A 12,591-nucleotide genomic window follows, 5' to 3' on the forward strand; every position below is an offset into this window, starting at 1 on the left:
AATTTTTTATTATTTATTTATTTATTTATTTTTGCTGTTCCCCTGGAGATGGAGTTTCTCTGTGCAATAGTCCTGGCTGTCCTGGAACTTGCTTTGTAGACCAGGCTGGCCTCGAACTCACTGAGCTCTGCCTGCCTCTGCCTCCCAAGTGCTGATTAAAGGTGTGTGACACCACTGCCCGGCTCGAAGAGATGAGCTTTTAAGCAGCCAGAGAGATTAAAGAGTACGCAGAACCACATTGGTTGTTGCTGGATATTTGATCACGCACTGTGAACCCCGAGTTTGCATTAATTAAATAAAATCTTAGGTCAAGAGACAGAGCCAGCAACTAGTTGACAGGAAGTAGCCATAGAGAGTAAGGGGGAGTCTGGGAAAACGAATAGAGAAATGGACACAAAGTAGTGAGGAGGGACTTTGAGTCTGGGGCATTTTTGGTCTGGGGCAGTGAAAGAGACCCTCTCTTGCTGGGTCTAAGGAGAAAGGTCAGCTGTTGCTTCTCAGCCCCTCTGAGTTAGCAGCTTTTCACCTTGGTATCTGACTCTGGAGTCTTTATTCGTAAAATACAATGATATGGACTTCGTTAAAAACTACACATGGCTGCAGAGGCTATTCTGGCAGGACTTCTGCGTCCCACCGGACCTCACCCTGAGCAGCTAGGCAGTGATTGTGAAGCCTCAGCCAGTAGCTGAAACAGCAGTAGATTCAGGTGCAGCTGCTGTGCTGACAATAAAACAATTGGTAGTCAATACCAATTGCAGACATGCTTTTAATTAGAAATGCCCCTATGCCAAATACTAATCCTCAGCTTAAGATTTAATCTAGTTTCACCTCCATTGAATGCAACATCACTTTACTTTGTTTCTTCAAATGTGTATATTGGAGTGATAGGGAGTAGCAGTTGTGTGTAAAACACTTCCAGTTGAAAAATAACACATGAGGTAAAATATTAGTAACTATTTTCTCCCAGGTACAATAAATAATGCAGATAACAGCAGCCTTCTCTATTCAATGTATTGTACTTGGGTTCATCATTTGGCCAGCTGTAAGACCAATGCCTTGAGTCCAGGCTCACCAGCAATGTTCACTTCTGAGGACATCCTGGATTCCAACATTACAGAGAGAGTAGTTCTCGTCTCCTCTATAATCTTCCCTTGGACAGCCACATTAAATAAAATCAAGCAAAGCACACCGGCCACCCTGCAGACCAATGAGCTTCATTAGAGGCCCTTTTGTGAAGAACCGACCTTTTGTTGATTATCTGTGGTAAGTCTCTCCAGCGCTCATCCAGTTGTTCCAGCTGCAGCTTCATCATGGCCACGTCATCTCTGGAGGCCGCTGTGAACAGGATTTCCTTCAGCTGCAGGAGATGGCTGTAGCATGAGGCCTGGGACACCACTTCCTTTTGCAGAGCCTGGAGAACAAAATGCAATTAGCCTCACTCTAAGAGGACTGACCCAGAGGACGGCCCGAGGCTGGCTTTACACTCTTGTGCAACAGATCAGAGAGATTTATTACTTGGCTTATCATTGGCTCTAGGTCACCTTTAACAATTTTTAAAACGATATTGAGGTCTGTAGGGTTTCTCAGTGCCTGAGTATCAGTTAGGCAAATCTGGAAGCTGTGAGTTTCCCTCACAATGAGGAAACTGAGTCGACAAAGAGAATCAAGGAGAATCTATTGCAGAAGAGATCACCATGCTTCTGGTATAAGTTAAGACGTCATTCCGGGCACTGGGATTATGCCATTGCTCTGTGTTAGAGGCTTTATTAGGCAAAACTGAAGAATTTAGGGGGTGTTCACTTTATCTGCATGCAATACAACCACTTCATTTTTATTTTTGATGGTTGGGTAATGAACTTCTTGGGTGCTCTGAGGCCATGAAAACCGCTGGCTCTTGCTAACAAGAGAAAAATCAAAGATGACAGCAGGTGACAGCCATGAAAATGATCACAAGCGAGACGACACAGCACACAGTGAACACTCAAGAGGCTTCTTCTGCTTCCCTGCGAGGATCCACACAGGATGCAAACAAAACTGAAGAGGCAGGGAAGGATGGAGTACCCTCCCAGGATGACGAGGAAGACCCCCAGCAGGTGTTGGACTCAGCGCTGGGGAGGATGCAGGAGAGAGGCGGCCTGGGAAGCAAGACCAGGCGGTGAGCAGTGCATGCACACTTTTGTCGGGCCACATTTGAGAGGAGACTTGGCTGATACTGCCGTGTTCAGACCCTGCAACAGAGGCCTGTGGAGTCTCTTAATCTTCTCAGTGCCCAAGACGTGTTCATTTTAATGGCTTCAGGATTTGGTGTGACACCTGGCTCACAGCAGGCACCCATGAATATATATATCTCTTCGTTGAACAAATGGAAGAATTAACAATGGGATAAACATAGGCATCACCAAAGTGGGAAGTGGATCCGTGCTTTTGTTTTTAGGGAAAGGGGCCATGGCTCTCCTTCTGGAACCACCTTTCCTCACTTGTAAAGAAGGTCAAACTGAGCTGTGAGCCACTTCAGCCTTCGGACAGTCCCAGCGTTTCTGGAAAGTGACTTTTGGGAAGACGAAGAGCATTCGTAAGTTGGAGTGGGAAAGGATGCGAGCCAGGGCATCCTTCCGAAGTGAGGGAGGGAAAAGGCAGGAGGCGGGCAGCAGGTTCAGATGCTATAGATGCCTCAGATGGACTTTTAGGAAAAATAGAAAACTAGCGGGACGCTGCTTCTCTCTCTAGTTACACTAAAGGATGACATGGAAAGTCGAGCTTTGTTTTGTATTGTATGACTCTATCATACAATAAATCTCTTTTTAGAAGCAATTTTGCCTGCTGATTTTTCTGGCCCAGACAGCATCCTCCAAACACATTAATATCCAAAAACCAGCAATATTGTCTGCAGCTTTAATAATAAAAATGGTTTTTTTTTAAAATTTAAGTTTAGAATATGGACTTCTCAATGATGTTTTAAGTCACATTGTCTTTCTGTCTTCTTGTTGGGGCTTCATTTTTTTCTGTCTTTCTTGAATATAACAATCACTCTTGTTTTCTTTTTACACCTTTTTCTTTTTTACAAAAACACCTTTTTTTTTTTTGTTTTTTTAAATCACCTAAGTTCAAAAATGGAGCAATTATATTTGCTGCCAACCTCTCCTTAGCTATACATTTCTGACACTCCCGATTCTCCTAGAATGCCAATTCTATCCAGGTGCTACACATTGTATTGCAGGATTTTCTAAGGCACCATGGACACTGGTCCCCACACAGTTCCCCTTGTTACCGTGTCTGGGAGTCAGAATACCATCTTTGTTTCTGTATATCTTGATGCCACATGGTGTCCTCAGGATGGTTAAGAGGCTTAGACATTTAATTAACAAATTAACTTTAAAACACAGTCACACAAGACCATTCCATTCCCGTCCTTGCTGTCCTTGAGCTTGCCTGTATTAACTGTAGTTCACTCTCCACTTTGACTCTGTCTGCAGAAATGTCCTTCTCTGGTGAACTGGCTATGGCCTCACATCGCTCCAGCCAGGTCAGAAACGGGGACAGACCCTTCTCCAGCCTAGAGAAAGAGAAGAAAAAAGACACGACTTCATCCAAGACTATCACACTAGAGACGAAATCTCTTTAGGTTGGTGGGTCGGACATGAACTGTGACAGATGATGCCCATTGGCTGTGTTATTCCCGCATACCAAAGGGATTAGCTTCATTCATTTTCTTTTTCTTTCTTTCTTTCTTTCTTTCTTTCTTTCTTTCTTTCTTTCTTTCTTTCTTTCTTTCTTTCTTTCTTTCTCTCTCTCTCTCTTTCCTCCCTCCATCCCTCCCTCCCTCCCTCCCTCCCTCCCTCCCTCCCTTCCTTCCTTTCTTTTTGTTTTTCGAGACAGGGTTTCTCTGTGTAGCTTTGCGCCTTTCCTGGATCTCACTCTGTAGACCAGGCTGGCCTCGAACTCCCAGAGATCTGGCTGCCTCTGCCTCCCAAGTGCTGGGATTAAAGGCGTGTGCCGCCGCTGCCCAGCAGCTTCATTCATTTTCATGCTAATCCTCACACACTTGCTCACACCTGTACAATGTGTAAAGATACACATACTTCCTCCCTACTCTCAGGCCTATGTCTCAATGGACACCCCACAGTAGACATTCGAGTTCACTCATCTTGAGTCTAGGGCGACTGTTTCCCACCTCAGCTCGTCGGGACATTCCTATCGCCCATGGAGAGTAAGCCAAGAGCTAACACTGCTGACCTCTGCCAGTGGGCCAGCAGGACCTCCAGCGCCTTCTGTCTCTCTTTGGCCTTGTGTAGTGTCCCTTCGTACTGCTGCTGTAGAGCCGCAGCCTCCTGGGTACAGGACTCCCTGTTCACCATTTTCTGGGCGCTGGCTGACAAAGTGCTGACAGTGCTGCTCAGCGACTCCAGGGCTTGACAGAGATCCTGAGGAGAGAGCAGAGGAAATGCAAGAGCTTCCTAATTCACGGGAGGCGTGGGCTGAAAGGACTTGCAGTCCCTTTTGGTTTCTTCTCTACACCCATGTCAAGTTTAATCTATAAACTGTGGGAGCCCTCCGAGGTTTCCTAGTGAGATCGGAGCTCGCTCTACCTAGCAGGGCTGCATAAGGGGATGAATTGACCAAGTGCGTGGTTACCAGGTATCTGGAAGGGTCTTCGCTTGGATGTGCGTATGCTTCGATGTAGCAAGGGGGAGGTCTTTTGCCCTGTCCCTTGGCATTCCTTTAAAAAGCCCTTTTGAAGAGACAGATGGGGCCGGTGGATTTTGATCCAGGTCCTCCCGAAGCTATCCTGTGTTTCTGTCTGTCTCCTCTCCATTATCTTTCTATCTACTAATTCCTTATCCCTCTATCCTCCTCATAGGAGCCCTGTAAAAAGTGGGGGCAGCCCCCCCCTAACAACATAAACGAAGACAGAACAATTGTAATTATATATGATAACTGGGATGGTTAGTCCTGGTTGTCAACTAGATTGGATCTGGAATCAACTAAGAGACACACGCCTCTGGGGTGGGTCTATGAGGATTTTTCCTGGGAGGATTAAATCTCCATGAGCACTCCTGATATGAGGAAGTCTGAGGGAAAAGTTGTCCCAATTTGTCCTTCCCATCTTCATCATTTGCAGGTGAGTATACCTACAATGTGGTTGCTAATCCTGCTGCTGCTGCTGCTGCTGCTGCTGCTGCTGCTGCTGCTGCTGCTGCATCCTTTGTCTTCCAATAAGGAAGACAGCAGCTCTCCAGGCATCCTTCAATGCCTGGTTGGAACTGCCAAGAATCCCGTGGACTAAACAGCCAGGCTCTCAGCCACTCCAGTGTGCAGACAGCCATCTGGGACTACCCAGCATGTATCATGTGAGTTTGTCTAGTAAATTCCCTTTGTGGTATACAGTCATTTCTGTCAGGCCTTTCCGAGAGTCATGAAGGTTATTTAAAATGTATGAGCTACTGATTGCTAGAATTTTCACTTTAGTATCTTTCACCTGTGGTTGATCAACCTCTGGTAACTGAAATCCCGGAAGCCCTAACTGCGGCTGAGGGAGACAGGTAGACAGCAACAAAGCATGACATGAGCAACGAGGCCCAGTTTTCAGTGAGACCCATCACAACGAAGTCTTTTCCTTCAGTCGCAAAGGCAACCGAAGAGTTCAGCAGGTGAAGAGTGTCCTGCCGTGACTTGCAGCAAGACATGGTGAATGTGAAGAGAAAGGGGCTTCCGAGATGCAGAACTCTGCAAAGATAGACTTTCCCCAAGCTATGGCCTGGGAGATATCTCAGGGGGTAAAGGTGCTTGCCATCAAGCATGATGACTGACTTTGATAGCCCTGACCCACAGGAGAGAGAATTAATTTCTGTAAGGTTGTCCTCTGACCTCTATACCACCCCTGGTAAGAAATATGTAAATATAATTTTAATTTTATTTTTTTTAAAATCATGACAACTATGTTCAGGGCAAGATCACAGACATCTAAGACATAACACATTGAAAAAAAGAATATAAGGCTGTACATTTGCACTATCTCAAAATTAGATTATTTGTGAAAATTATTATTCATTATATGTTGAATAGATGAAACTTTAAAATCCCATTCTTCTCTAATAAAATCCACATTTAAGGTGCTATTGTATCTATAGAAATATACACAAAGGTTCACAGATGTGGTTTTTGGCGCCGGGGATGATGCTGATGATGCCGATGATAAAGGAACTCAGAATGTAGCAAGTGTTACATTATGTGCTTTCCATGTGTCAATTTAGTCATTGTGGCTTAGCAGTTAATGCCCTGGAATGCTCTTCTACAGAACTCAAATTCAGTTCCTAGCACCTACACTGGACAGCCCACTGACACCTATAACTCCAGCTCCAGGGACTCTGACGCCCCCTCTGGCCTCCACAGGCACTGCACTCATGTGCAGATAGCTCCCCATACACATATATGCAAAATTTAAAAAATAAAAAATAAAATATTTAGGAATTAATCTTCATACAAATCCTGAGACATTTTAAATTTATCTTCCATTTTTCACATTAGAAACTCAGGAAAGAAGAATGATTTGCTTCTAAATGTTTTCCTCTAAAATCTGAGTATTGAAAAACCCGAATGTGATCTTTTCTGGTATTCAAACATTAGTTGCATGTTAAAATAATCACATTTTAATGTTTAATGTTAAAAACAATCAAAATTTCATCGAATTGGATTTTCCTACTTTCTCTCTCTTTTGTATTAAAATAATATAAATGACAAAAAAGCTTTCTTGCTGAACATGTTCAAGCAATATAGATCCTATCATTCTTCCAGGTGTGTGTGTTGCTAACCGTTGTTTTCTGTCTGTGAAGCTCCCTTCCTCTGTAATACAGACAAGTGTGTTGCATGTGTGTTCATAAAGCCGGGACAATGTGTGTTGTTTTGCTCATCAGGCAATGTGTTTCCGGTTAGTGTTTCTTTGTGCATGATTCTCTATTTTTGCAGCTTTCCCCACATTTCCTAAGACTGTTGGTTGTCTTGCTGAAGACTGATAGTGATCAGGAGTTAACATAGCCAGGTCCAAGAAACCAGTTCTCAGAGATCTGTTAGTCAGGGCAGATTCTCTCACATCTAAATGTGGCTGAATAAGTGTCTAAACTCTGCTCTGCACATGTTATTTTTTTCTTGCACATATAATAGTAGAGAGTGGGAAAGGGATTCATTGAAGAGATAATCTGAAAACATCACGTATTCTGATGAGAAGAAAAACATTTATACATATACATACATATATATGCACATTTACACATCATGTGTATCTGTGTATGTGGTGTGTGTTTGTGGTATGCAAGTATGTGTTTGTATGTGTGGGCATGTGTGTTTACACACATGCAGAAACTCAAATTTGAGGTCGGGTGTCTTTCTCAGTCACTCTCTACTTTGTTAATTGAGGCAGGATCTGTTCTGAACCTGGAGCTTTCAGTTCTGACTAGTCTAGCCAGCTCCCCTGCCCCTGCTAGCCTATCTGTCTCTTGAGCATTATTGAAGGCCATCGTGCCTGCCCTGATTTTCTTTGGGTGCTTGGGATCCAGCAGATACTTAAGTACAAGAGCTGTATCAGCTCACCCATCTCCCCAGCCCAATAAATACATTTTAAATGACTATTTCCTTAATATATGTATATAATTCCCTTAATAATATATATATATACATATATATATAAATGTGAATCATTTGCATACTCAGACGTCTTGCTATAAGAAATGATTATGTTTGAACCATTTAATTCCTCAACTAACATAAAATATTTCCAATTTTAACTCTTGCAATATTTACTGTTTTTCTTTCAAGTAGGAGTAACCAAATTTTTGAGTGGCTAAATGTGAAAAAGTGTGGCGATACACTCTCACCATATGCTCCTGGAGAACTTTGTATGTCTCTGCAACTGAGGAACATATTTTAACAGGATCAGCCAGCCTCTCTGCAAATTCAGACACAGATTGCCGGATCTAAAAAAGAATGGTGGGACATAAAAATAATTTAAGATACATAACAGGGCAGAGGAGGGTATTGGGGACACAGCGACCTTCCTGTTTTAGGTAAGTTCTCAATGCCATGATTGCATTTTTAAAAAGGCATTTTAATAAAGTCTAAAATCATTGCATCTTATTTGAGAGAAAAAAATGTGAAGACTTGATCTTAACACAATGTATAATGACATTTGTACATCCCAAAGGTGCCATATAAATAATTCTGAATGTAGTTACTAACCACTTGTTGGGTGTGAGCATGTGGTCTTTCTTTATTGCTCCCTTTCTGTAGTGTTTACTTACTGCATTTCTATATATTAAATATGTAACTTTAACTTGCATGGACCAGGTCTTACCTTTATCAGATTCTCTTCAAACTTTTGCTGCTGTGACAAATGCCCCAGGATCGTCCCCTCCAGGCCCCGTGCATGCTCTCGGAGTTCCTCCCAGTACCGCCTTATTTGCGTCAACTTGGCTTTGATGCGAGCAGACTCTCCGGTGGTGACGAACTGAGCAAAGGACTGGGCTTCTTCCTCTAACCCTACAATGCCGTCGATTTTGCTTTCTATTTCTTGAATTGTGACCTGATGTTTAAAATGAGAGAAAATGTCAGTGTGGGCTGAATAGGCTCACCTGCATGAAATAAATGACAGATCCCTAGCAGAGACTACCAGGACAGGTTGCTTAACTGACACCTAAACATATTCAGGTCAGGGGCAAGCAAAGGCCACCCGCTTCCTGACCTCATTTGGGGAGAACAGATGCATAGAAACACATGGAAAGTGCACAGCAATGGTGGTTGTGTTGGCTGCATGGGGGAGACAGAGAAGTGGCTACTTCTTGTGACGAAATAAGCAAAAGGCTAACCCTGTGCTCTCTCAGTGCCTCTGGAGACAGGGGTGTGGGGTTTCCTCATCAATCAACTATTCCAGTCAGCTGATCTGGGATAGCTGTGTGTTCCAGGAACTTACAAAAACAGTAATATTTGCATGTATTTGACTTTGCCAAATTTAATCGAGTCTGTTGTATCGACTGAGCCCTTTGCACTCACACATGAAAACAGCCTTTGGCCATTTATCATTTATACCTTAGGCAAGTGGTTTCCTACTTTACACCCCATCAGTACATGAGCCTCCATCATTGGGGACCAAGACACTTGGTCTAAGAGTTTTTATAAAATCCTCATAGGACCTGGGATTCTGCTGCTTTCTTCACTGGCTAAGTACTCTACAGAAAAACAATGTGTACATATCGTCCATTTAATCTGGTATTTTATATATTAGCCAATGCAGGCAAAAAACGGAGAGCAGCTCAGGATGTGTGCATATATGTGTGAGCAGCAGTATGTGTGTGGGGGGAGTCTCATAAACATGAGAAAATGCAAGTCATTTCTCCGAGGAGGGGTGCAAATCAAACCACATAATGTGAAAATATTAAATGGAAAACACTGTTACCCTAGGGAAGATAAGTTTGTGACTTCTGTTGAGATGAGACAACTATGAAGAGCTTGTGTCCCCTCAAAGGGCATGACCTTTTCATTTTTCATATGCATAGTCCCTGGCAGATCATTGTTATCTGAGCATGAATAGAGTCTCTATTTCTTTTGCTGTTTTATTGGATTCTTTTTGAAAAAAATACTTATAGGTTCCAAATGTGTATTTTCTAATATGCATTAATAATTTGTCTGCATAATCAGAGCACATAACAGAAGGAACCATAGTTAAGAACAAAATTACGAATTCTCAGACCCATTCATGTCATCAGCAACTCTGTGGACATAAGCCATGGAATTAGATCATAAGGTTGAGAATATTTGTGTGTGTGTGTATGTGTATAGGATATATATGTATATGTATATGTATGTGTATATGTATATATCCTATCAGAGATAAGATGGAAGTGAGCCAAGAATATGTTGTTGCTATTTATTAGTATTGACTTGGAAATATATACAATGATGAACAAGGATAGGCTTGGATTGTCTTTACAGCCATGCAAATGCTCCATTGATTTTAGCCGTAAGCTTGATTTAAGGTGGAAAGGATATTGCCAATGTATTTTTAATCTTTCTGAATAGTATGGCTATTCAAACCATCAGTTTGAAATGAGAATATGAACCTTCTAAATCAAAATCTTTTGGATTCCACTCTGTTGTCACTTCTGTTGATACATCATTTTTTTTGTCATTTGTATCTGCTTAATATATTTCAGATCATTTTTGAAGTACCATTTTGGGTGTATCAAAATGTATTTCCAGCTTGATGCTAAGAAAATCCACAAATGACTCTATATTTAAGAATTAAATATTTCTAATTTGTCTGAGGAATGGGATGACATTTGATCAATTTTATAATTCAGAATTGCTGTGATAAGGCTAAATATCACAGCAAATGAATTACTGAAAGAATAAAGTAAGTCATAAAGTGTTTGTTAATCTCTGGAAGGAGAAGTTTTGAGACCCGACAATTCAAATGTGACATTTTCTTTTTCTTAGAATTTAGTGAAAATGATTAAATGACAACTTTTTATTAGAGCTAAGATATTTCCTGAATTTTATTTTAGGGCTTGGCAGCTGTCTTCTTGGACAGGACAGAAGACAGCAGGCTGTGTTTGCCATATCCTATGGATCTCTGATTGCACAGGATGCCTGATGAGCAAGAGCAATGTCAGCTGAATGACACCTCACCTTCCCACCCTGCACATGGCTGTCTGAATCACAGCATGAATGTGTCCTCACCTTGGCATTTATTCTATTATAGTTAATGGTGGACGGGTTTTTTTGTTAAAAAAAAAAAAAGTGAACAGAGCTAGCAGAAGGAAGTGGCTGAATCTGAACCTGTGTGGCATGGAATTGTATAAAACAGAAAATGTATATGTAAAAGAGGACATTAAGTTCGGAAGGAGGACATGGTGGGGGTTCTAGAAGGAGTCAGAAGGGAGACTAGCTGGTAGATATGATCAAAATACACTGTATGCATGTAGAAAATTCTCAAATAATATATAGATAATTCTTAAATAAAGCAAAGGATGACCACTGCAATCTCAATTATTGCAGCCCATATTTTTTAGCTGCTCTGCTGGAGAGGTCAGTGATAACCTGTATAACTAGTTCTTCTGGCAGCTGGAAAGCTAATGCAATATAAATGACTCTGTCCAGGCAGCAAGATCATCAGTGAAAAGAAAAACAGCCAAATCTAAAGGCTTTCTCTATAGAAAGAAATCTCTCTAGCTCCCCCTTCTGATTAATAAAGGTAAATGCCACTAGTGCATTTTGGGAAGGTGGCGAGTGGGTTTTTTTGTTTGTTTTGTTTTTGTTTTTGTTTTTTTGGCTTTTTGAGACAGTGTCTCACTATGTATCCCAGAGGGGCCTGGAACTCACTGTATAGATCAAGCTGACCTTGAACTTGTGTCAATCTTCCCACCCTTACCTTGTGACTTTTGGAGTTAGAGAAATGTACCACCATGTCTGGCTAACACAGCTAATACTGGGTCTGACATTTGGAATCGTTCTTAAAAAGTGCAGTTAGTTGTAAATGATGGGTACACTTCATGATGTATAAATGTATGAACAGAGTACTCCATGGGCGTCAAACCAAAATCAAGGAAAAGAATAATGCAACCATAAAAATAGTTTAATGATATTGCACACAATATTGATTTGAATCTGTAAGTCAGACAGTATTAATACACAATTTAATCTATAAAGTATCATCAGTCATGACTGCTAAGTGGGATCAAATAGCTTTTGGTGATATAAATGTAAGACATGTTCTTAAAGAGAGATTATAAGCATAACGTATGCGCAGGTCACCTTAATTTGGCTGATCTGCACGTCCATGGCAGATGCTGAAGTTTCCAAGGCATTGAGTTCGTTTTCTTTCTCAGTTATCCAGATGGACAGGGTCTCAAAATTACTGCCAAAATGATCCCACTTGATTTTCACCATTTCCATGGTTTTAATACTAAAATTAACCAAATTAAGTTAAAAAGCAATATTTCCATAAAGAATAGCAAGACATTTCTTTTTCTATACATCACCAGGTGAAAGGTTTTGGGGGGATATTTCTGATTCTTCCAAAGCAGAAACCATCATATGTACTTGATCTGAGTTGCCTGTCTGACCCCAGCCTCCCTGTCTCTTCCTGGAACGGGCACTGGAGGAGACAGTGCACATGCTACATTGTGAGTAGCATTGTGAGTAGAGCTGCCCTTGGAATGTAATTTTATGCTGACACCAAAGGGTGTGAGCCAACATGGTCCAGTTCTGCACCGGAGCACTCCCCCAGGATAGCTTTTGGGGCTCAATAGTTTGACATATTGCCTTTGCTTTTCGGGGTGGGGGGAGGTGCTACTGGAACACTTCATACTGAAATACTTTGGTACAGTACGTGTTTGTGAAGGGCAGCTAGAGCCGTGGTCTGATTACAGGCTGCACAGAAGCCCGCTATCATCATCAGCCTGGGGGAAACCTTTGGTATATAACCTATCATGTGCTCTGCGATTCACAGATTTCCTACAGTCCTGACTCCAAAGGACTTTCAGAAACTCTCATTCATGAGCTCCCTAACTATTTACAGACGACATTGACTCTTTGTGCGGTAAG

General features: G+C 41.8%; 1 protein-coding gene across 2 annotated transcripts in view; it reads right to left on the minus strand.

Moving 5' to 3' along the window:
* The window catches only part of LOC114707476 (nesprin-1), a 280,202-nt gene that overhangs the window by 86,268 nt on the left and 181,343 nt on the right, over positions 1-12,591 (minus strand). For both annotated transcript variants that reach the window (XM_028890206.2, XM_037200367.1), the window contains 6 exons: positions 11,800-11,950; positions 8,345-8,572; positions 7,869-7,967; positions 4,234-4,421; positions 3,430-3,553; positions 1,245-1,411 (listed from right to left, as the gene is read on the minus strand). In XM_028890206.2, the coding sequence (XP_028746039.2) occupies positions 1,245-1,411; positions 3,430-3,553; positions 4,234-4,421; positions 7,869-7,967; positions 8,345-8,572; positions 11,800-11,950 (957 nt within the window). The remainder of the gene's footprint in view (positions 1-1,244; positions 1,412-3,429; positions 3,554-4,233; positions 4,422-7,868; positions 7,968-8,344; positions 8,573-11,799; positions 11,951-12,591) is intronic.

This window comes from Peromyscus leucopus, chromosome 8a (genome assembly GCF_004664715.2).
Source record: "Peromyscus leucopus breed LL Stock chromosome 8a, UCI_PerLeu_2.1, whole genome shotgun sequence".
Lineage (NCBI taxonomy): Eukaryota > Metazoa > Chordata > Mammalia > Rodentia > Cricetidae > Peromyscus > Peromyscus leucopus.